The 26,401-nt window shown below is 37.0% G+C and overlaps 1 protein-coding gene across 33 annotated transcripts in view; it reads right to left on the reverse strand.

Annotated features, from left to right (window-relative positions):
* PTPRD (protein tyrosine phosphatase receptor type D) overlaps positions 1-26,401 on the reverse strand; it is a 397,759-nt gene that overhangs the window by 21,730 nt on the left and 349,628 nt on the right. For all 33 annotated transcript variants that reach the window (XM_051642281.1, XM_051642270.1, XM_051642269.1 and 30 more), the window contains 6 exons: positions 26,079-26,198; positions 25,299-25,453; positions 4,494-4,779; positions 3,854-4,032; positions 2,904-3,030; positions 1,786-1,911 (listed from right to left, as the gene is read on the reverse strand). In XM_051642281.1, coding sequence (XP_051498241.1) covers positions 1,786-1,911; positions 2,904-3,030; positions 3,854-4,032; positions 4,494-4,779; positions 25,299-25,453; positions 26,079-26,198 — 993 coding nt within the window. The remainder of the gene's footprint in view (positions 1-1,785; positions 1,912-2,903; positions 3,031-3,853; positions 4,033-4,493; positions 4,780-25,298; positions 25,454-26,078; positions 26,199-26,401) is intronic.

A 26,401-nucleotide genomic window follows, 5' to 3' on the forward strand; every position in this document is an offset into this window, starting at 1 on the left:
GTGGATGCCATCCTGTCCCTTGTACTTTAGGTGAACCTGTTGTAGCAGGGGGGCGTTGACTAGGTGAGGTCCAGAGGTCCCTCTCTACTGGATCACTCTCCAGCCAGTCTTTCCCCAGTCTCTAGCGCTGCATCGGGTTGTTGTGACCTCATGTGCAGGACTTGGCACTTGGTCTTATTGAACCTCACACTGTTGGCTTCGGCCCGTTGACCAGCCTGCCCAGATCCCTCTGCAGCATCTTCCCACCCTCCAGCAGACTGACATTCCCCTTCTCTCCCCAGCTTGGTGTCATCCATGAAGTTACTTGGGGTGGACTCAATTCCCACATCCAGGTCATCGGTAAAGATACTGAATAGGATTGGGCCCAATACTGATCCCTGAGGGACATCACTGGTCACCGGACACCAACTGGATGCATCTCCATTCACCACCACTCTCTGGGCCCAGTCATCCAGCCAGTTTTTAACCCAGTGAAGGGTGCACTTGTCCAAGCCATGGGCTGCCATGAACTATGGTGGACTATGTCACAATAGGGCTCCAGGAGCTTGGTGAACTATGTCACATAAGACCTCTTCCAGCTTGAGGTGGGACAGATTTTTAATACATGATCTATGAAAACTATCAGCACAGTTGTAATTAAATTGGCTTTGATTGTCTATGTCTACAAATGTGGTTAAAGACTAGTGCTAGGAACCTGTTCTCCACTTTTGTTAAGCACAAATAGGTTAGAGAAGGTATGAGCCATGTGATTCTTACCAGATTTCAAACAGAATGTAAATCAGATCCTTTGTGTCTACAGTTTCTTTTCAAAATCACACACCTAAGCCTAATTTGACAAATTAAAATGTTCATATGCTGACTTGGTTAGTTACAATACAGACTACCTAACTGCCAGCAGTATCCAATTTTACTTGAAACTGATATTAAAAGCAGCAGTGTAGCAAACCATGAGAAAGCCTAGTATTTTGGATGCTGACTGGAAACTGAGTAATCGTATTATTCCTGGACAGTACATCCTGCTGTTTTGCTTGAACAAATAGCATTCTACAGCCCTTAGAGAAATGGAGGCTGTTAGTTATTTTTCCTGCCATGCAAACTAAAGTGCTAGAAATCAAAAGTCTGAAAATCTGAATATGTTTTTAAAGTTTATTTACATTTAGTCTTGTATCAGTGCTCTGCTTTAGACTCATGAATTCAGGTAAGAAATGCAGTATGAAAATGAGGATGCTAGGGTCGGAGCTGCATGTAGCTACTCTGCAGATATAAAAGAGTGCTAAAAATACGCTATGCCAAAAATTAAATTATAATGTGCAAAGCCTGTCAAGCTTTTTTTTTGAATGCTATTTGCTCTGCAGTTTTTAAATCTCAGTGTATTAACTTTCATACTCACTCAGCCTAGAGGGTGGTGCAAAACAACACATTTACAGCTGTAAGTGCAAAAATTGCTCCCATAAATGATCAAGCGGGAAATGAGGAAACAAGGGAAAACGGTCCTACAATCACCTAATGTATTTTGGCACAAATAGTTATATAGAACTTTGCAAAGTTGGGCTGCCCTGGTGTTAGATCTGAATTAAGTCAATCGTTCTTACACTAAGAATCCATTAATTTAATAATAATCTGCTTTTTGTTTTATTGCTTGTATAAAGTATATCCCTAGGGTTTTTCTAATAGTAAAAATATATTTTAAAAAATAAAAAGAGGAAAAGGAAGAAAACAACGTTTTGTTTAAAATGTATGTGATATATATATATATATATATATTATAATGCTATGTTAACTTACCCTTGCATCTGTAACTTTGAATTCCCTCAGAATGTACTGTGGCATGTTGTACTCTGCCATTGGATCTACCACAAAATACTGATATCTGGCTGAACGCTCTGCAGGCCAGTACTGGTGGCATTTTTCCTACAAAATAACAATGCAAAATACATTTCCTGTTACTCCAGACCACTAACATGAACTGATATAAATCCTTTTCTATTCAGGTAAGTGAAATGCTCATGGAAAGTGACATTAGTGACAGGAACATGAGTTGTTCTTCTTGCTGTGAACATGAAGTTTCACACTTGGAATAAAATATACTCTCAATATTGTATTGCAAAGGTTGTTTCTCTCTGGTCACTGTACAGCTGAACTAATTGATAGTTTCGCTCAGTGCTATTACAGTGAAAAGAACTATTCCTAGCCTAATTTTCAATACAGAATGAAACTTATATCTTGAGGCCACCTTCTGTTTTCTTTCTTCCTCCCTGTTTAAGCAAGTCCCCTGCCCTCAGTCAAGACTATCTTTGCAGGCACTAGCCATGTTCTGAGTAACTTCTATTCCTGAGTTACACGACTTGAATCAGATTTTACTTTTCACATACCAGATTTCTCTTCATGCAATCTGTCCAGATAGTAAACTTCCTATTTACTTTTTCCTTCTATTAGACACAACAGAACTTGAATGAGTTTATGACTGTAAACTGCATGCTGAAACTTTAAAGTTCAGAGCGATGAACACACAGGAGACATTGAGATCTCAAAAGCATCACACTTTCTTTTAATGTTGTTAAAAACAGATACTGCAAAAGCAAAGTTTCCAAATAAGAAATATTCACTTTTCAATAGACAGCAATGGTCCCCGTGCATACTTCAGAATATCAAAATGCAGACTGAGTTGCTGAATCTTAGTGTGTCCCACAACAAAATGCCATGTCTAGTTTATCTATTGCAACACATCTACAGATCGGAAAAGCTTTGCAACTGGTGATAGAAAGTGCCACCAATATTTCAAAAGCAGAAGGAACCTCATCTTCACCTTTATCTTAAGACATTCCCATAACAAGAAAATATTTAAATAAAGAATCATTACAGCAAACATTTTAGTAAAGGGATAATATTACAGCAGTACTTACTCTGCCCATTTCTCGTAGCTTAGTAAGCATGACCACAATTGTAGAATTATGCTCCCAGAGCATTCTCCAGAAGTCTTCAGTTGTTTCTGCTAAAGGGCCCTGGGTAGCTATGTAAGCTTTTTGCTGTCTATGTTGAAAAAAGAGTAAATTAAGAAAAATACTTTAATAAAAAAAGTGAATTGATACATATGTTCTCTGTTTATATGTAAACATCTACAGGAAAAAAAAAATACACGCTAATAATTATAAGCACATTAAAACCTTATTATGATTGTTTAATCAAACTATGGCTTTTTTAATTTTAGGACTTTGAGGCGGAAATCGCTCTGTTAATATTATGATATATATCTTTATCATTACTATTTAAATGCTAATGCAACTCTAATAGCTCAATTTTGTATGCTGTAAAAAGCACTTAAGAAACACTTAGTTGTGCTGGTTCATTTTGTAGAAGTAACTGTCTAAGAGTTTATTAAGTTTAGGAATTATAGCATCAAGCAGGTTCTTATTAACTCCTTTTCAACAGCTTGATGCCCCCAGCAAAAGGCAGGAAGAAAATTTAGGAATGGACCTCATTTCTAGGCCTTAATATTCCACTAGTGGAAACTACCACCAAGCTGTTAAAAGTTCTTGAATCAGCAACATTAACAGATGATGACCAGTTCATATTGTTCTTGCACCTCTCCATCAACAGAAACATCTCTCTGTATGACAGTGGAGATGAAGTAAAAATACCATGTTTAAGACTCCATGTTACAGAATTTTCCTCTGTTGTATGGATAAAAAGCTAAACCTTCTATTAATATTCATAAAAGCACTCCATCAAACATGGCATGCAGAGATAATAAGACTACATTTCAATGCTAAATTTTGTTATTTTCAACAGAATTTAATAAATATTTTTGTAAACTTTTAAAGCAGTCCACAGGAGAACACATCAACATTAGTACCTGTATCCATCAATGAAACTGGCATTAATATAATCAGAACCTTCTACTCCTCGGATTGGCTGCAAGCATACCCTTGTAGATTCATATGGCATAATATTGACCAGGCGATTTTTGAATTTATTACATGGAAGATTGGCACTGATGAATCTTGAAGTGTGAGCCTTAGAGCTAGAAAGACGCTGTTGAAAACAAATTAAAATAATTAAGGCAAGGTGTAACAAAAACAAATGACAAATCTGATTTGATGATCTCTGCTTATTATCCAGTAACAAACAATTTCAATTTCAGATGCTTACTTTTTCATATTCTCTTATATTACCTAAATATATAATAAAAGTTTAAAGTCTGCTCCATTAAGGCATATGGACAAATCTGAGTAGTAAATCATCACAGAAACACACGTTTTAAGCTATTGAAACAATAAAGGAGAGTGGGGTTATATTGCCCTCACTGAATTTTTCTTATCTGGACACCAGTTGAGAATAGAATGGTACATTTTACAAAGGATCATCTTCCTAATTTAAAATTTTAGCCTGCTGATATCTTATCTTTTGATCACTGGAAACAACTGGTGGAGGATAGAGTAGCATTAAGTGTTACACCATTTGTTTTGGTTCCCCAGAACATAAAATCCCAGTACCTTAAATTCCAGCTCCATTCCTGTGACATTCTCGCCTGCTTCTATCTGTGTCAGCTTCTGGATATATGCATACAGGTTTCTGGCTGGCACTTCAGTATTTCCACATGTCACTGCTTCCACCAGTGCATCATGGATAAAGATGTATTGGTCCTCAGTCTGAACCATGTAATTCCTCTGTGCTCTCATTAGAGTCACATGGCCATAAATATCTACAGTCTTTTCATGCTTTATTCTCTCTAACATGGCGTCTATCACAATGAAACAGCCAGTCCTGCCAACTCCAGCACTAAAAGAAATGAACATAGGAGGGAAAATGTGAAGGATTATTTCATACATTGTGCTTACTTTTATGTAATTCAAGTTTTAAAGTTTTATAAGACTGCTTTGAATAGCATGTTTTTCTGACTATGAACATCAGCGTCTGTGAAAGAGCTTAGTGCTCTGAAATAAGTGTTCTCCTTTAACTCCCATTGCAAGCAGTTCATAATGTGGAATGCATTTATATGAGATTCATGCTTGACTATAAGAGAAGTAAAGCACTATGCAACATGTTCTAGAAATTTGAGTTTTTAAAAATGGAAATTACTGGAGATGATGAATCCTCTAAGAATACAAGCTTTATTTGTAGCACAATTTCTAACTCATTAAACATGTTGTTCATCTTTTTACAGAGGTGATTTTATTGGCAAACAATAATGTTACAGAAAATAAAGTCCTATGTATTTCTACCACACTTTGGGGGTAAACTTTCTCTCCCGCTCCCTACTCTGTCAATGAGTTTCCTGTTAATATGGTTTGGTCTGTCCTCTGCTCTTTCACTTAGCCATGCTGTTATTCTTCGCAATGTAGACCCATGCCTAGTTATCCATGCTACCTATGGAAAAAACAGTAGGTGCACACTTCAGTGTCTGTCTTGCATCTCTAGGAAAATGTAAGAAAGATCTGGAATGGTGGGAACCTGGACCAGGAATGCTCAGTCATGACATTATTTCAAAGGACAGAGTATAAAAGGATTAAAATACTCTTAAAGACAAAGCTTGAAATCACAGCACTGAATGTATGTCTAGGCTGATCAGAAATCTTTCAGGCAGAGACAAAGTTAGTGATTCCTCAAAGGTTCTAAGTCAAGTCAGTTGTTGGTTTTAGGCAGAAGCTGAAGCGACCACATCAATCCTGCTAAGGCCAAATAAACTACTGCTTCTTAGCTCACTTCAAGGTAAGGTATTCCTTAGGAACAATTCTGAGCTATACATTTGCTTTCCCCTCTTTGGTGGGACTTGAAGGCAGAAGAACACATGAATCAGCTACTGTGAGCTTGGCACAGGAATAAAACCTTGATAATGAAGTAGTTAGTTGGATCTAAGAGAATTACACCTGTCTCAGTTACAGACCTATTTAACAGCAGTTTATTTTTATGATACTTGTTGTCAAAATGTGCCAGACCTTCAAGGATTTCCAGGCATTCACTCGCTATTTTAAATGTGTTGTCTCTTACGTGTATAAGCTACCTTTAATATCTAATAAGGAAAATGTTATGCAATCAGGAGAGAATAAAGAGGCAGTTCTCAAGCTGATGTGATTGCTATTAGTCATACATGATGCTTTATCACACATTTGGCATAAGTGAACACAAATGATGTAGAATGAATATGAAAAAGACTACAGAATACAGAAAATAGGTATTGGATAGGACATCAAATAGGTATGTCCAAAAATAGGACATCGACAGTACTGAATCAAATCTTCAGAGGAATGACTGTCTTTTTGTAGCCATGTACAGGGCTGATATTTATGAAGTTTTGTTTCAACAATTTGCATACATGTACCTATATAAAGCACAAGTGTAGAACATAATGCTATTTGTGTATCATTTTCGTATGCTGGATCACATCATGTCTGTGACAATGAACACTTAACTGTTTTCATTTAGTAAGAGGAATGGCAGCGTGTAGTACAGTAAGCAACAGTTTACAAACCCTTAAGACATAGATATTATCTAACTTAAGGACATTTAAGAACACCACAAAGTGCCATTTTTTGAAAATTGATAGAATAAAAATAATTACCACCCAGCTTCTAGAGGACAACTATATGAACCCCAAGATCATCTTAGTTCCTCTATTTTCATGAGATATCAAATACCATAAGCCCATTCTGAAGTCAATAATTAAGGGTAAAACCTTATTCTTGCATTACACATTAAGAACCTTTGCCAATAACCAGCAAACCAAATCAGAAAGAAGTACAGAGCTGAAAGACATTTTAGTTTCACACCAGGTAAGTTTTGTTTCTAAGATTCCATTTTTACATATTGTTAATCATAAACTCTTGCCACCAGTTACTCTTAAGAGAAGCGTATCTCCTGCAAACAGCTGACTTCCGCTAACAGATGAAGTGCATCAATCTCAGCTTTCTTAGAGGCCACTCTGACAAGAATTAATCAATATTGTGAACTTAAGAAAACTTACCAATCAATTATATTGATCAATGGGAGTTGTAGAGAAAAAGAATATACAAACAAATGAAATGATGGCTATGCTAGTCAAATGGGAGTTCATTTACCTTGTATAATAAAAGCTCTGCATTCGAAACCTTAGTGACATTAGTCTTGGTAATACTGATGGACAAAAGCTGCAAAAATTCCCACACTATTGGTTTTGTTTGTTTGTTTCTTTTTTTTTTTTCCAATGAAATCACCAGAAGTAGCACACATCTGTATGTCAGATTGCTTTACATAAAATTTTAAACTATTTCTTAAACAATGGCTCTTTTCATCCATTTTTCATCTATCTAACAAGCACTGGGCAAGTGAGAATTAAAAGGGTTTGACAGTGAAGAAATTCTCAGTAGTTTAGAATATGATTCCCTCTCCTATAATATATTAATGAACACTTCCAGCTGTGTTTATAACTGGATATGGTATTTTTCAGTTCAAAGATTAAAAGGCTCTCTGGTAACTATAGATCTCAACTGCAAAATTCCAACCCGGTTAAATGCTTGCACCTTCAGCTGGAACAGGCAGTTTTCATTTCTCCTCATCTAGTATCATGTATATATATATTTATTCTTCCTGTGAGCATACTCAAAGAGGAATAGTTATTAGCATACTGTACCCAGAAGATGTTTGCTAATTAACAGGTTTATGCAGAGATTGTGAAATCATGAAACCAGACCAAAACACATTACTATGCATCAGTATTTTCATAAGGATTGAGAGGCTGACACACTACATTTATTGAAGCATTTGACTCCACAAGGCTCCTGACACTCCTGATCATTTCATCCAACAAGATATTTGACTTTCTAAAGGTGTTCCGGACATTCCAACTCTGCCTATTATAAATAAGCTGGGTGTCTACCAGACTGGTCTGTTTGGTTTCCAGGTAAAAATGTAACCAATGTCAGGAATATTTTAACTTTCTTCCTCCATGCCCCCACACACCTTCTAACTGCAAACTCCAATATCCTATCTTCATCCTGTGTTTCCTTCTCTTCTGCTATCATACATGCTTATTAATATGGTACCAACTCACTGCTGGGAAGCCATGCAATTTGAATGCTCACTAATATGTGACTGAAATACAAAATAATAATAAAAAACATCCTATCAACTTTCTGCTAACACTGATAATTCATCTAATAAGAACAATCTCAAAAAACAATTCAACGCTTGTTATTGACTTTCTTGCCTTTTTGGTTTACATCTTTTGGTGTTACTGTCAAACTTATAATTTCAAGAACATATTTGACCATTTCAGACAGTGAAAAAGACTGAAAACCTAAGCAATCTGTTAAACAGGTATGCCCACTAGGAAAATGTTACTGCTTCAAATATTATCATTTATCTAATTGTAACATTTGTTTTCAGTTTCTAAAAAAATGACTAACTCAGTCCCATGAACTGAAAAATATTTAATGTCCTGTGATGCAATACAGCTGCAGTCCACAGAAGGTAAGAGGCATAAGGGGGCAATTCCACATTCAAATCACTGTATGGATGTGTTAAAGATTGGCTTCTGTGATTAGTTTGTAGCTCTTTAAATGATGACCCTTTACTGACACTTCAGTGATTTGGCAAAGGAAGGCAGTGTAATTGCCAGTATTCACAGATCATTTTATTGAAAGCAAAGACAGTAAAATATGGACCAAAAATAATTTGGGATGTTTTTTACTCATACCAGGGGAAAATGTTATTAAATATTATAGTTCCACATTGATTGAAACTAGCATTTATGAACTAAAAGTATATAAAATTGCTTGTGATTTGGGAAACATAAAAAAATTCCTGGATTTCACAGAAGAACTTCATATGATTAATTCGATTACAGTCCCATGGAAGTATTGTAGCAGTTTTGACAAGGGCAATATTTAGATTATGCTACCCTATTCCTGTTAGGAAATTAGAAAACAGTTGAAAAATCACTCTTCTACCCAAGAAAGCGCAGCAAAAGCCCCTTATGAAACTACTGGGCATCTTTGATACATTTGATTAAAATAGCATAAAGACATTGTGCAAATGAGTCAATTTAAATTTCATTTTAGAAGAAATGCCAGACTGGTGGTACCAGCTTATAAGTGACCTTTGAGAACTGGTCTGCAAGTGCACAATGACTTTCTGTTCTTCTCACTGTGGTAATGATCAGATAACAGCAATAAAGTAGGGCATACAACACATTTTTAGGTGTAATGCTTCACCAAAGAAAATATTTTAGCATGGCATTTTCTGCACCTCTGTGCTATGCATGGCTGCACCCATATTTTTCACTGAAGATATAAACAGCTTCTTAAAATGAGCAAGGGAAGAAAATCAAAGAAAACTGGAGATTTCACTACAAGTAGATAAAGTACAGATTAGAGCTTCCCAGAGTTTGTATAGATAACATAGGAGACTCCAAATCAAAAGTAAGCCTTAGACCTCTTCTTCCTTTACTGAGCTTATTGAAGATTTTCCTTTAATTCTGTATGTTCTCAGAATTCTAGTACTGCCATAAATTCCTGAAATACAATTGACCCAGATTTAAGCCAAATTTTTTTGCAATATGCAATCACAGGAAGTAATACTGTTCTTCAACTAACCCTGTATTCAGCTCTGGAGAGATCAAGCACAAGAGGCTGTCTTACCAGATTGTATCATGAACACAAACAAACTCTCACATTTTAAAACATACAGAATCATAACTAGAAGAGATTTTTCTAATGAATGTAATGTTTAGGGAATAATTGTTTATTACATTAATTTCAGGATTAAACTGCAGCATTAGTAACGTTCAACAAAACAAAAATGTTTCAAGAGGACATTTCATTACAGCAGTTAACATGCTCTCACAAGACTTTAAATCCAGGTCTGTTATAAGCTGGAACTTTACAGAAATGCAGTAGGACTTCTATACAGCTTTAAAGCTAATCAGGAATGTAGCTGTGGAAGTGTATAATGCAAAGAGTAACTCCACTAACTGATAGCTCACAAGTATTAGAAATAATTTACATGCTAACAGTGGAGGGAGATACACCATTATTGCACTATGCAAGTAAAAAATATATAAGTAGCTCTTTAAAGTAATGGAATGAATGAAAATAACATCTTAAATGACAAATATATTACAGCCACAGGTAACTTCTGAGCACACTTGTAAAACGTGACAGCCGTTATTCTGAAGTTATATTTTTGCTCTGCAATTAGATTTAGGAGGTTTCTATAGAATTAATTGGAAGGATTTTGTGTGGTGTCTTTATTTACTCCCACACTCTTTCAGTCATTCCTCACACTGTGAATACACTATTTACTGAAGGATTTTTCCATTAATGCCATTCTGAGGACATTTTTCATATCAAAGGGCTGTCCTTACATTCACCTGCATGACAAGCAGTGTGGCCCATCTCAAGAACAGTAGAGAAATCCTAAGGTTGAAGAAACATATCAAAGAGGGTGACATTGTATGAATGTGAGGTTAATCAAACAAGATAATTCTGCTTGCAGCAGTGAAGAATCAAGAGAGGGGATAAAACCATGCATTACCTGGAAGAGGTGAAAAGGAAATGGCTACTCATTTTTAGCTTGTAACACAAGAAATAAGATCATGAACTGAAACGATGAGACAGAATTTAAAACAAACAGGAAGTAGTTTTTCATGTAGTACCTAATTAAATTGTGAAACTCATTGCAGATTACCATGGATGCTAAAAAGAAATGAATGAAGAAAACACCACATTAAGGGTTATTAATCAACAAGTTACAGACAGAACTTCTCCCGCAGAAATCCTTTTATTAGACTTCGTTGGAATTTGGAAAGGCACTCTAAGAAAAATAACATTCTAGACATGTCCTGGGAGGGAAGCTTAAATATGCTGTCTATATTTGGTCTCACGGTTCCACATACTTAGAGAAAGAACAAGCATTCCACCCTTTCCATCTGCTAATCAGATCATCTAGGCCTCTTCCTCTCATTCAACACTTCTGCCTTTGGGCACCTGACACTTTTAGGAACTATGCTACTGAAAAGGGACAGCATTATTTCTGATCCTTGTTTTTTCTCCCTTAAAAGAGACAGAGTATGACAAAACACTTCTACCTTCTTCTTTCCTGAAGTCATGAATTGTTGGTGAAAAAAAGATCTCTTATTGCTCTGCTTGCAAGATGGAATATAGCACAAAAGCTGAAAAGTCAATTGACCCTATTTAATACCACTTCTTTTTCTTATCTCGGTTTCCCTTCTGATTTGATTGTTGATTTTATACAGCAATGTTATAATTCTGCTTTTCATAGAGGATTTCTATATATACACTTCATTGTAAATCACTGTATCACTTAATTTCTTCAGTTACTCAGATACCCTGGTCTTCAAACTGACAAGGCATAAATTTGATAGATGGACCACTCAGTAGATAAGAAATTGGCTGGATGGCTGCAACCAGAGAGTTGTGGTCAATGGCTCAATGTCCAAATGGAGGCAGATGACGAGTGGTGTCCCTCAGGTGTCAATATTGGGACCAGTGCTGTTTAACATCTTTGTTGGAGATATGGACAGTGGGATTCAGTGTATCCTCAGCAAGTTTGCTGATGACACCAAACTGTGTGGTGTGGTTGACACCCAAGATGGAAGGAACGCAATCCAGAGGGACCCTGACAGGCTGGAGAGGTGGCCCCATACCAACTTCATGAAGTTCAACACGGCCAAGTGCAAGATCCTGCACCTGGGTCAGCACAACCCCAGGCACAAATACAGGCTGGGACGAGAATGGATTGTGAGCAGTCCTGAGGAGAAGGACTTGAGGGTGGTAGTAGATGAGAAGCTCGACATGAGCCGCCAGTGTGCACTGGAGCCCAGAGAGCCAACTGCATCCTGGGCTGCATCAAAAGAAATGTGGCCAGCAGGGCTAGGGAGGGGATTCTGCCCCTCTACTCTGCTCTGGTGAGGCCACACCTGGAGCACTGTGTACAATTCTGGTGCCCTCAGCACATGAAAGATACAGACCTATTTGGAGAGGGTTCATAGAAAGGACACCAAGATGATCAAAGGCCTGGAGCACCTCTGCTATAAAGACAGGCTAAGAGAATCGGGGCTGTTCAGCCTAGAGAAGAGAAGGCTCCAGGGAGACCTTATAGTAGCCTTCCAGTACTTGAAGGGGTCCACAGGAAAGCTGGGGAGGGGCTTTTCATCAGAGAAGATAGTGATAGGACTAGGGGTAATGGCTTTAAACTGTGAGAGGGGAGATTTAGGTTAGATATTAGAAAGAAATTCTTCACTATAGGGGTGGTGAGGAACAGGAATATGTTGACCAGGGAGGTTGTTGATGCCCCATCCCTGGAGGTTTTTAAGGCCAGGTTGGACGAGGTTTTTTTCAACCTGGTCTAGTGGTAGGATTCCCTGCTTATAGTAGGGGGATTGGAACTTGATGATCTTTAAGGTCACTTCCAACCTTAATGATTCTATGATACTATACACAAAGAAATTAGAGTAAATTGTATTTCTCTGTCCTGTTTTATCTTTCCACAAGGATTGACCATGATTCTTTTATATTTTAAAATTCATCCAGTTCTCAGGTACCCTCCTTGATTCCCTGATTCTTTAAGTACAATCTTATATACTCACTGTACTGCATTTTGTATTTATTGTCAAAGAGTAACTATTCTAAGTGTGTCTTCTCTGTGAAGATTTTTTTTATTTTTAGTGTATATTTTTTACTTTGTACTATGCTATTCATTCACAAAGAATTTTTGTTATTATGCATTCCACTAAAGAACATTATTACCTTTATCAAAACAGAGTTTAGTGAAAGAGAGTTTAGAAAAATAATGTATTTTGAGATTAATTTTAAAAACACATCTTACTGTGACTCATTACCTTCAATTAAAGACAGATCTATTAATGAACAGCTAGCTGTAGTAAATAGGGAGAATGATAGTTCTGGGTAATTTATGAGAGTAAATACAATGTGAGCCTATAATCACTAAATAAAAGTGAAGATTATTGTACAACAAAGAGGTCAATGAGTAGAAATGCTGCTTGCCACTAACTACTGCTTCTTGCTTTCTTTGTATTTCAACCTGTTTTGCTTTCTCAGGCTGGAATGTTTTGAGCAGTTGTTTTGTACTTTTGCATATTTCTTTCCATTTTCATTCACATTACATTTTAATGTGGAACATGTAGAAGATATATTACCCTATCTGTGTGGGAAACAGCAAGGTGAACTGATGCTATCTGAAAATTAATTAAAGAAGGTTGGAAGAAATGTGCTCTGCAGTACTGGATAACAGGATGACCTTGAAAGTACTTGCTGAACACTAAGGTACTTCCTAGTTTCAGAGTCCTTCTGAACCCCTTGTTGATTCTGTGTTTGTATAACTATTGTGGTCAACAATTCTTTCGTTTTCTTAACACTAGCTGCTCTCAGGATCCCTGCTTTTAGTCAGAACAATACCTTTTGCGATTTGTTATGCTTGGGTTTTACACTGACAGAATAGTTATGATGTCCCTGTTCATCATCCAGACACATTATTTCATCTGGTAAGTACAAAGCAAAACATGAACATTTCTATCACTAAAATTTCACATTTTTTAATCACGATTTTTCATTTAGGGGTTGGCCACTAGTTTTCTTTTTTGCAGGATTTTGAACTTCATCAGCAGATTCTGGGGACAAGTTATAAGGAAAATCATGGGAGTTTTGATGTAGAAGTTTCAAAGTAGCTGTAAAATGAGATTGGATAGCATTGTAATAATTTTTAAACAATTTAAAACTTTTTTTAAAATTCAGGTCCCAAACGATATAAAAGGCACCACAATACAGGATTCACTCAGAGCAGCATTGACAAAATATGATAATAAGCAATGAACCCTGAAGTAAGTCTATGTAAGTATGAAAAATGAAGAAAGATTAATATTCAGGGCAGAATACTGATTGGAAAGCCTCCACAAAAAGATAACAGACTATTTTTAAAGCTGCATTTTACTTCTAGAGGCACAGGGAGATGGTTTAATGAGGCTTTCATGCTGATTACTTTAGATAAAAATACAGCCTTTTTGAAGTTAGCCAAACATGCCGGGTAGCCAAGTTGATGCAATGTGTTCCAGTATACTGTGTATCCATGGATATTCTGGAATTTACTCTAGGTACAGCTGGGAAATTTCAGAGATACCCCTTTCCAGAATTCAGTTATTGGGTTATAATAATATTTTTACATTTCCTGCAGATGGCTGCATTCTTTTCTTCACTCTTAATTCAGAATTCATTACAGACAGCTGCTGGCTCTGATAGAACCTAATTGATCTTTTACTAGACTCAGCTGCAAGCAGTCAGATCTCCTTTTCCTTTGTGGAGTATATTATATATAAACATGGGAAGGGAGAAAAATTACCAATTAAGTAAATACATATGAATAAAATGACTCACTAAGAGCGCTGATCAAATAATGTAACAAACTATAGCTTAGGTCAAAGGAAATTACAGGCCTTGAAGACTTGATAATATATATATATGGAAATAAGTATCAGCACCAATATATCTGTAATTTGAGATAACACATGGAAAAGGCATTGCTTCTGTTAAAAAAAAAAAAAAAACAAAAACACCTCATAGAAAATTATTACATTTTAATAAAGGGCACGTTACTTCATTGAGAGAAAATTCGTCAGTCTCTAGGAAACCTACTTAACGGAAACCATTTGTTGGCTGAATCCAAGTCAGGCTTCAGAAACCCCACTAGACAACTTAGCAAGAAAATGTGGCACAATTCTGGAACTATTTTTGCTGCCTTACCTCTTACTAAAAAAAAATAATTAAAAAGGCTGGGGAATAGTTACAGTTACTAAGGCTACAGAAAAAGAGCATGTCACAAACAAGGGAGCACATGGGTGACACAGTTGTGGGGGTCTACTACAGACCTCCTGATCAAGATGAGGAAGTTGATGAGGCTTTCTACAGGCAGCTGAAAGCAGCCTCACAACTACAGTCCTTGGTCCTCATGGGAGATTTTAACTATCCCGATATCTGCTGGAAGACTTATACAGCCAGCCTTTCACAGTCTAGGAGGTTCCTCCAATGCATTGATGACAACTTCTTAATGCAAATGGTGGATAAGCCGACTAGAAGAGGAGCGCTGCTGGATCTTGTGCTCACCAACAAGGAGGGCCTTATTGAAGCAGTGGTGGTCAATGGCAACCTTGGCTGCAGTGACCATGAGATGGTGGAGTTCAGGATCCTGTGTGGGAGGAACAGAATTTCCAGCAGGACCAGAACCCTGGACTTCTACAGAGCAAACTTCGACCTCCTCAACCAATTGTTAAGGGAAGTCCCATGGGACAGAGTGCTAGAAGGTAAAGGGGCTCAAGATAGCTGGACAACATTCAAGGACCACTTCTTGCAAGCACAGCATCAGTGTGTCCCAATGGGTAGAAAATCTAGTAAGGGAGCTAGGAGATCAGCGTGGTTAAAAAAGGAACTGCTGGGGAAACTCAAGTGGAAGAGGAAAATCTATAGATCATGGAAGGAGGGACTGGTCACTTGGGAGGAATATAGGAATGTTGTCAGGGAATGTAGGGAGGCAACTAGGAAAGCTAAGGCCTCCTTGGAACTTAACCTTGCAAGTCAGGTTAAGGACAGTAGAAAGGGCTTTTTCAAATACATAGCCAACAAAGCTAATACCAGAGGCAATATAGGCCCACTGCTGAATGAGGTGGGTGCCCTGGTGACAGAGGATATGAAGAAGGCAGAGGTGCTGAATGCCTTCTTTGCCTCTGTCTTTACTCCTGCAGGCTTTTCCCATGAGCCCCAGATTCATATAACCCCAGAAGTAGTCAAGATAGGTGAGGACATAGTAGATGAGGATTGGGTTAGGGATCAGTTGCATAATCTGGACATCCATAAATCGATGGGTCCGGATGAAATGCATCCAAGGGTGCTGAGGGAGCTGGCGGAGGTCATTGCTAGTCCACTCTCCATCATCTTCGGTAAGTCATGGGTAACTGGAGAGGTGCCTGAGGACTGGAGGATAGCAAACGTCACTCCAGTCTACAAGAAGGGCAAGAAGGAGGACCCAGGTAACTATAGACCAGTCAGCCTCACCTCCATCCCTGGAAAGGTGATGGAACAACTTGTCCTTGGCACTATCTCTAGACATATCAAGGAGATGGGGGTCATCAAGAGCAGTCAACATGGTTTTACCAAGGGTAAGCCATGTTTGACTAACCTCATAGCCTTCTATGAGGAAATTACTAGGTGGATAGATGATGGTAGAGCGGTAGATGTGGTCTATCTTGATTTCAGTAAAGCATTTGACACCGTCTCCCACAGCATCCTTGTAGATAAGTTGATCAAGTATGGGTTTGATGATCAGGCAGTGAGGTGGATCAAGAACTGGTTGAAAGGAAGAAGTCAGAGAGTTGTAGTCAATGGGGCAGAATCTAGTTGGAGGCCTGTGACTAGTGGAGTCCCTCAGGGGTCGGTACTTGGACCGGTGTTGTTCAATATCTTCATCAACGACCTGGATGAGGGCACAGAATGTACCCTCAGCAAGTTTGCTGATGACACCAAGCTGGGAGGAGTGGCTGACACACCAGAAGGCTGTGCTGCCATTCAGAGAGACTTAGACAGGCTGGAGACTTGGGCGGGGAAAAACCTGATGAAGTTTAACAAGAGCAAGTGTAGAGTTTTGCATTTGGGGAAGAAAAACGACATGCACCAGTACAGGTTGGGGGCTGACCTGCTGGAGAGCAGTGTAGGTGAAAGGGACCTGGGGGTCATGGTAGACAGGAGGATGACCATGAGTCAGCAGTGTGCCCTTGTGGCTAAGAAGGCCAATGGCATCCTGGGGTGTATTAGAAAGGGTGTGGTTAGTAGGTCAAGAGAGGTTCTCCTCCCCCTCTATTCTGCATTGGTGAGGCCACATCTGGAGTATTGTGTCCAGTTCTGGGCCCCTCAGTTCAAGAAGGACAGGGAAGTGCTTGAAAGAGTCCAGCGCAGAGCCACAAGGATGATTAAGGGAGTGGAACATCTCCCTTATGAGGAAAGGCTGAGGGAGCTGGGTCTCTTTAGTTTGGAGAAAAGGAGACCGAGGGGGGACCTCATCAATGTTTACAAATATGTAAAGGGTGAGTGTCAAGACGATGGAGTTAAGCTTTTTTCAGTGAAGACCAGTGATAGGACAAGGAGTAATGGATACAAGTTGGAGCATAGGAGGTTTAAGATGAATATCAGGAAAAATTTTTTTACTGTAAGAGTGACAGAGCACTGGAACAGGCTGCCCAGAGAGGTTGTGGAGTCTCCTTCGCTGGAGACATTCAAAACCCGCCTGGACGCCTTCCTGTGTGATGTACTCTAGGTGACCCTGCTCTGGCAGGGGGGTTGGACTAGATGATCTTTCGAGGTCCCTTCCAACCCCTATGATTCTATGATTCTATGATTCTATGAGCAATGACAGCCAGCATAAAGACTAAAGAAGTGAGGATTCCCTGCCGTCTCCCTCCATGATAAACGTTGAAGGACGTTAGGATATTTCTCTGTCCTAGTTTGCAACAACAAATGAATGCAAGGGAAGGCTGTTGACATGTAAAACAAGAAACAGTGTTAAATAATGTTCTTTTTCCTCCTTTAGCCAAAGTAATTTAGTGAAACGAAGAGACACATTTAAAATAACAATAAATAGGTATTTTCTAACATGATGTATGAAACTACTTGTCATAGAATAATACTCTGACAATGGAAAAGACAAAGCTGAGGATGTCTGGTTTTATTCGTTACAACATATGTCCAACTATGAATATGAACATTACAGTAGCAAAAGGAATAACAGGGTGAAAGAATTGAAATCCTCATGAAGTAGGGCTAGTTACTAACTACTTGCTGCTGGGGAGAAAACTTTACTGAAATATTGATGACATTGGAGTTTTATACTTTCCCCTTAAAGTATTGACATTTGCTATTGTTATAGAATACTGGCCTAGACAGACCACTGATTCTATCAAGTAACAGCTATGTCCCTTTACAGATTTCTGACTTATATCAGAAACAAAATCTTGCCCTATACCATCACAGCAGCTTTTTTGGATTTCAAAAGATAATCCACTCCTGAGTAACAGTAGTGGGGGTATAATCCCCTGAACCTTAGGCTAACTGACAACCAAAGATGGCTTTACACACATAGCACCTATTTAACTAAAAAGATCACAACTAGGCATTTTCCATTATTTGAACCTGCATAAAAAATACTGCTATTATTTGTTATTTGTATGCTTTTGAACTTAGATAATGGCTCCCGTGATACTTACTGAGGTTTCATGCTTCTAAACAATGGAAACACATATTGTACATAGAGCAGCTTCAGTTCTGGTTTTAGGAAAGTCTTGTTTGCTGTGTAGAACTGGTTTCTCATTTAAGACTGAACTTAAATCCATCAGCATCAGTTTGCTCATGTTTGACACCTCATGAAGGATTTCTAGATACTATTTGTGTAGAATGGTATTTTCCCATTCAAAGTAAAAATATCAAGTAACCCTAGCCATTCTTTAAGGACCCTGCACACTGTCACATAAAATACTCTATGTGAGTCCTTGTCATCTTCAGTCTAAAACAACCAAGGTCTTCAACTGTGAAGCTTTTGGAATCTAAATTTTCACAATGTCGAAAGTTTTTATGGTGAGATTATAAAGGCAAGCCCCAGCTCCTGTCCCTCTGTGGTGTCCCACATTACACAAGTGATTATCAAGTAGTGTCTTGCTATGCTGACAACCCTTCAATCAGTGTGCCGGAGAGACATCAGTCTTTGTTTCTGCCATCTAGCATTTATCAGTGCTTTTTCTAGACTCATTTTCCAGTATATTCTACAATTCCAAAACCTAAATTAAGACAAAACAACCATCCAAAAATTTCTAAATTAAGAGAATCCAGTTCCAGTTACTTTAACAGAGATCAAGTTTCCAAGACACAAAGTTCTGAAAGCCTTGGTATATTTTATATATGTAGAAATGAAGTAACTCCCAGTCAGTTACTCTGACTGCATGGTCAATACAAATGGAATACAACAAAAAACATGGACATTTACTCATTGCTGTATTCTTACATTAAGAGGATGTAAACATCTTAAGCAGGGTCACCAACTATGCATTGTTTTGAGAGGAGAATCTAACAACCGCCTTACTCCTCTCCCTTTGCTTTTTATTTGTGAACAAAGACTGTGGAAAAAAAAAGTTGTCTTAATGAGATATATCGGGACCTACAGCTAACAGCTAGAGAGGAAATAGTGTTGCAGTGTTTTGGAACATGGATTACACTCACCACAGTCTTAGATATAGTAGCAGGTCAATAGCTGCTGGATAAAGACAGGTGGAAAGCAGCAAAAGTTTAGAATATTCGTGATAATAAAATACTTGTCATACTAAAATCCATTTACTACCTTTTCCTCTTGAGAGCTTTCAGCTGTACATGGAAGTTACGAAAGATTCTGAGGGAAGGGATGAAGAAGTTTTTAGTATTTTTGAGGGAAGGGATGAAAAAGTTTTTAGTATTTTTGCATCTCCTTAGAGAGATTTTTGAATATATACTGAGGTGAATTTCTTCCTCTCACTGAAGAAAAGAACAGGTAGTCATCTACAGCCTACTCACTGCCAGGATTAGAAAATGAGCAGCTGTGAGGCATGTGGCAAAAGTGGTCAAAAAACATAGAGGGGAAGTAAAACAATTATCTGAAGAATATAAGAAAGATAGATAGATAGATAGATAGATAGATAGATAGATAGATAGATAGATAGATTTTTTTTTAATGCTGAAAAACTGAACAAAAAATTAAGTATTCTGCTCTAAGAAATGGAAGATCACATGTTGTTCCGCTATTTTTTGAAATTCCTTTTTGAAAATTAACTTTACTGTGCTAACTCCTTTTGTTAGTATACTCAGACACAGATTTACTTAAAACAGTCACATTCTTCCGAATACTTAAGCTTTTCTGTTTGCAATGGCAGCATTAACTACCTGCCAAAACTTCCCAAAATGCCTTAAAAATGTGCCCATTGGTGCTGGTACTGAAAACAGAGTCAAACATAAGGAGCTGCACTTGTTAAGCTTTCATGTAGTGTTACTGAATCAACTACTAAAGTTTCCGTGAAGTTTTAAAAACATAGTGGCATAAAGCTCCAAACACCCTCCAGTGTGATTTTATTGTGATCTGAATAGCACCTGTTTGCCTGCACTAATCCAACTTCAAACAAAAATGTGTGCTTTCCCCACTATCATTGGGCCACACATTACAGCCTATCCAATGAAGCATCCTAGGGTTTAAGCCTGCACTTTTTCATTAAAGAAACCCTTTTTTCTAGATCAGTTCTGCAAGTTAGAGCAAGCCATGCAGAGACACCAGTTGGATTGTAGCATTACTCAACTTCCATGCAAAGTGACTGAAAGGATACCATCTTAAAATCTGTATGTAAATGAAGAAGCATCCACCTGCATCATGTATTTCAACCACAACAGAAAAATCTTCAGACAAGTTATTTTTAAAAATCAAAGTCAAGATTTGAACTCACATTATGAAAAGTAGCTACAAACAGAATAGGAATGCTAAATTTATTTTGTGTTTTGTTTTTGTCTTTCTTTCTCTTTTATTTTCCTTTGTTTGTTGTTTTATTTTTTGGGTTGTGGGGGTTTTTTTGTTGTTTTATTTTAGTTTTGTTTTAGTATCAAGCTTTAGTTTTGATTTAGCTGCTTTTCTCCACCAGCTATCACACTGAAAATAATGTCAAGCATGGATCACAGAACACGGCAGTCTATAAAAATGTATTTCTGAATTTAACTTCACCTTGATTTGGGCTTTGCTAAACTCTCTTTCCTGATGGCTATAGACAGAAAAGTATAGACTTTTTAATGGAAAAAATAGCATTTTGTGCCATGGCATTAGGCTTTTATATTTTTACTACTATACCTTTTTCATACAGGTAGTCTTACCAGAGTATCTGATTACAGAAATAAAAACTAGGATTTTAGTTTAGGTCTTGATGTTTGGTGTTTCAACAATGATCTATGTTTTCTAATTAAAAATAACATAGCTTTAAATAGATTTTAATTACCTCTTCAGTTTAAAAATCTGATAACTTTTCTACACGAGTAATAACTTTGCCTGGTGGAATGCACATATGACATTTCTCAACCTGTTTTTTATTTCTATATTAGATTAAAATTCAATACTGCACAGGCAAGCAAATTGTTATTTATCAAAAGTAGATGTGTAGATTATGTGCAAAGATGTCTATTGCATGGACATTAGTAACAAATAATTACTGCTGCCATCATAAATGCTGATCATATAATTATGTATTTTTCTTGGCTTTAATGACACAGAAGTTGTTATGAAGACTTTCACTTGCATTTGTTTGACATGCATTTATCAGAACATGTCTTATAAAGTCTAGTAATTTTGAATCGTAATACTGACTTATAGTACATTCACAGTTTATTTTACTAGTTAAGAATGTACTTTTTTTATCACCAGTGTTATGTGAATAGAATACATTTAAATGTTTACAGAGTGGGCTCTTCAGTTGTCACTTGTTTTCACCTTACATACTAAGCACCATGTAAAATATTACATAAATTCTTCATACACTCAACAACTATTTCCTAGGAACAAGTTATTAAACTATCTTATAATTTACTAAGGTTTTGATGCAAAGTGGTCTAGGGCTACACTCATGAACTGAATATCCAACTATCTTGACTCTCTGTAGAATATACAGCCATATGCCAAAATTACCAAGGAAATTGGAAAAACCTCTTAATCTCAAATGCAAAGTGGATTGAAAGACAACTATTGGTCAATATTAATGCAGATGTGAAGAATGCAGTCAGGAAAAGCTTGGGCTAACCCTTTCATTTATAATTCCTACTTATAAATACAGAATAAATAGGGGGTTACTCACTCCGGTTGCTTTTACTGGGTGTTGACCTGAATCAAAAGTGAAAAGGAGATCAGCTTTTGAGTGATAAGGAACTGCCTATAGTATCTCTGTGAATTTAGCTTATATAGCTTCTCTGTTGTCTGCTAGCTTTTCAGTATTTTATGTGTTAAAAACTTTGCAGAAAGATGCTTCCATAGCTTCTTCATACCTGCTCTTTCTCTTTACCAAATATATTTAGGAGTGTAAACCCTCTTTTATTTATATTTCTATAACACATCATTATTACAATTTCCTGAGCTCTGACAGTTTTTTAGGTGCTGGAAGAAAAAAAAAAAAGTATCAGTGCTGTCACAGTTTATCTTAACAGCCCTCACTATGAAACCCATGTCCCTGCTGTGAAGTAAACTGAGATTATTCCTTCAGTGGGATACCTTGTAAAAGCACTGCCTACCATACACAAAGGATACAAGTTACTGTGCTACTGGAGAAAAAAGAAATATTTTTAATATCTGAATGATGGTAGTACATGAACTTTAATATAAAGGGACTTAGGAGAGTCCTTAACGCTCCCTCAAAATGGGGAGACAGGGACAGATAAGACAAACAGCAAGGAAAAAAAGGAGTTCTTTAAAATGCTCCAGAGGTGGAATAGGGGCCAGCAAAGTAAGAAATTAAAAGCAAGAAGCTTGTCAAAAACCAGATAAAATATCTCAGTGGAGAAGGCAGTGCAAGTTGATGCATCACAAAAAGAATGCTACCATTAGAGTTATGATCTTACTATAGAGAAAATACTAAGATATGTAGGAACATATTTCTCATTGAAATAGTTCAGCAATATGGTAAAAAAAACCCCACAACAAACAAAACAATTAGTCTGAGAAAACAGTGGAATTGAAGGATAAAAATATAATTACAGGAATCCATGGAATAAAGAGCAGTCCAGACACTGCAGAGAAAAAAAACTGATAAAAAGTGAAAAGACTGAGGATGACATACAATGGCAAGAATGACATGGAGAAATGGAGAAAGGAAAAGAGAAATGGAGAAAGGAAAAGAGAAATTGAGCCTATAAACTGAGAAGAGAAGAGAAGAGAAGAGAAGAGAAGAGAAGAGAAGAGAAGAGAAGAGAAGAGAAGAGAAGAGAAGAGAAGAGAAGAGAAGAGAAGAGAAGAGGAGAAAAATCTGAAAGTAGATTCTAAGAAAAATAGATAACATGCAAAAATTGATTACTCTCTCTCTTTCAACATAAAATACAAATCTCAGAATACAATGTTGCTACAATATACATGAAAAGAGACACCCACATTTACTTTATTACTGTAAGAAATACTTCAGTAACTTATTCTTCCTGGCCTATCAGTTAGATACTAGGAACATTAACATTCATGAGTTAATGAGTATATTCATAAACTTCAGATAGGTACATAAAATTTTTAAATACAGAGACATAAGTTCATAAATTTTCAAGAAATCTGGTTTCATTAGTTCTGCTTATAGTCAAACTGTTGAGAGTGGGATTTGAAAGGCTTGCTAAAAGAATTGAAGATTTGGAAGTTGGCTTTGTAGACAATAGGTTGGTATGAAATGCCTAAAATATTAAGGTCTTAAGAAGCTATAAGTAAGACAAAGAGCTTAAACAAATGTACTTCCACAATATACATATTGTACAGTATCTATAAATAAATCAATTGGATAGAAGGAAAAAAAGTCCCTCAACAGAGATCAAATCATGCTACCTAACTTTATCACTGCTTTCACTGAAATTTGCATGCATAACCAATAGCAAAGAGAAAATGACTGCAGTTCATCAGTAACACTAAGTGATAATCAGATTTGTATTTTATTTCATTTTTTCCAATGCCTTGCTGTATGACCTCTAACAACTAATTTAACTTGTGTATTTTTGAATTGAGACATGTAAGTAATTATACTAATTTAGCTTTCCCACAGTGGGAGGATTGATTTCTTCAATTAATTTTGGTTTTGATTTTGAGTATAACACCTTTACTGTGTAGCACCTTTAGAAGTATGCTCTATATGGATGATTAGAGCTGAGGCAATCTATAGCTCTAGGCTATATTCAAATTATTTTAAATTCCGGTAAAGACAGATACAAAAAGATTTGGCTCTTTTCTAAAAATATTCATCAAACTGTAAAAACAGATTTGTATTATTATTTACAAATACTCCACATTCCTAATCCTGGTGTTTCAATAAACATTAAATGTCTATAATCTTCCATGTTTTCTGACCTTTTCTAAACATTCTGTGCCTTTTAGCACTGAAGTCCTGCTTATTTTGCTTTGCTGTTAAATTTATTTTCATGCCACATTTACACAACCCTCTTTTATTAACTTTAAAAATGTTCAAATAACCATCTTCCATGGCTGGCTTACCAATATGTAAGAAGTCAGAATCAGACAGAAGGGGTGGTACACTGTAATCCTTATAATTCCTATTCCTCAGTTTCCAAATGACAAAATCAAGACTGATTATCAAATATGTTAGGCATTTGTAGCTTCAGTGAACAGGGGTAGTAGGTCTCAGCCTTACTAACCAAAGGTATCCCAAAATGAAGTTGACAAGAATCAGTGACTTCAGGAATTTGCTTTGAAAGGGGTAGTGCAGTAAGCTATGTAAAGTATAAAATATATATCCCTGGAATAAGGAGGACCCGTCTTGCAGCTTGATTACATTAGAACTGGCACATATGTTTTGATTATGTTCTTATCAGTGTGAATTTAAGGCTTTTTAAAAATCTGCTCTTGTCAAAGATTTCCAAAGAATCCCTATCTCTTCCCTCTTAATTTCCTTACTCACTGAACTGTTTTTTCTGTTAAGAATTAATTAATTAATTAATACCTTATACAGCCTAAACAGTGTGGAGCACTCATTTCCTTGGAACTGACAGCCTTTTCCCCAGGTACATCCTTTGCAGCTCCAGTTCCTCATAGTCTTAAGCTGAGAGTTTAACCTTGAATACAGATTAAGGTTTCTACCTGTTTTCAGTAAAAAATTCCCTTTATCTGTTTTAATTTTCATGGGTTTTAATTTCATATACAATATAATTAATAATTTCAAAACCTGTTTCATTGCTCAAAACACACTTTCTTCAATATTAATATTCTTAAATCAATACTATCCTCTTTTTTTTCATGCCACCTTTTAAATATTCTCTCTGCAGACATTCTCCCTTTAGACCTTTAGATATTCTAAAATTAATTCTTCTTGCACAGATCAAAGAAAATAATTCTGGTCCATCCACGTTGGCAGTGCCACATTCAGGTTCCAGATTTGCAATGCAAACATTTTTATCTCTGACAGACTCAGATGGCTGTTTCAAAGACGATGATGGTTTTGACTGCAGTAAAACAGAAAGCAGTAATCTTGACACCAGATGCTTTGAAAGAAATTCTGGGCTCACCTGCAATGTACAACCATAGGTCCAGCATCAGGTGGGTTGCAGGTCTTGACTCGTCGCAGGAAAGCTAAGAATGGTGTTGGGTGTTCTGGGACACCATGGTCAGGCCAGGCAGTGAACTGGAATTGTCTCACTTCCCTTTTCTCGCTTGAGCCATTCTATGAAATTAAAAAAACTTCATCACAAAACCGGTATATGATGTGATATTCACACTTCTCAATGAAACAACTGCAGAAGCATATATGTCAATGAAGTGTATTTAAATCACATTTGGGGACACAGAGGAATAGAACTTAGGCTTTGGAGGGAAATGTTTCTTATAGTGTAAATTGCATAATTCAGAAATTGCAAGAGCTTGAACTGTACTGCAGAATAATGCATCACAACAGGTGACAGAGCTTTAGCTAGTATTTCATTCATTTAAATGGTTTTTCATAGCAAGAGCTTTGTATTAACTTACAAAATTTGATGCTGTGAAAAAAAAGATATACTCTGTCTGTAGAAGTTTCATAGGTCAGTGCTGCTAGGAGGAAATGAGGGAGGAAAGTGGAAGGAGGGAAAGACAATGATGGGAGTGGGGAAATTAGGGAGAAATTCAGGCAGGGAAGGCAGGAAGCAAAACAAGGGAGGAGGGCAGGATGTCAGGAGAGAGAGATGGAAGCAAGAAAGAGGAGGAGGGGAGCAGGTGAAAAGGAGAAGAGAAAGGGAGAAGGAAAGTGAAGGAGAACAGTTGCCTACATTTACATTTGAAAATATATTGGAAGTATATGTAAGTACATATACCTTGTAAAGTGCAAATGTACGAACGCAGTACGTTGCCAATTCAACTGTGTCTAAAAGGGTTACTTGGATTAGTCCGTAAGTTTCTGTGCCTCTGCTTGGCCAGTATTGATCACACTTCACCTGCAGTGAAAAATACATAATTATTTATTACATTTAAAACTGACATTGATTACATATCTGAGTGTATAGCATTGTCGGTTTTCAAAGTAAGTGCAGTTAGAATGTTCAACAGCTACTAAGGTTCCAATACAAAAAAAATCATTTTATAATTCACAAGAAATGTTCTTCTTGTAGTAACTCTTACAATATCTTCTTCCATAATG

The sequence above is a fragment of the Apus apus genome, chromosome Z, assembly GCF_020740795.1.
Source record: "Apus apus isolate bApuApu2 chromosome Z, bApuApu2.pri.cur, whole genome shotgun sequence".
Classification (NCBI taxonomy): domain Eukaryota; kingdom Metazoa; phylum Chordata; class Aves; order Apodiformes; family Apodidae; genus Apus; species Apus apus.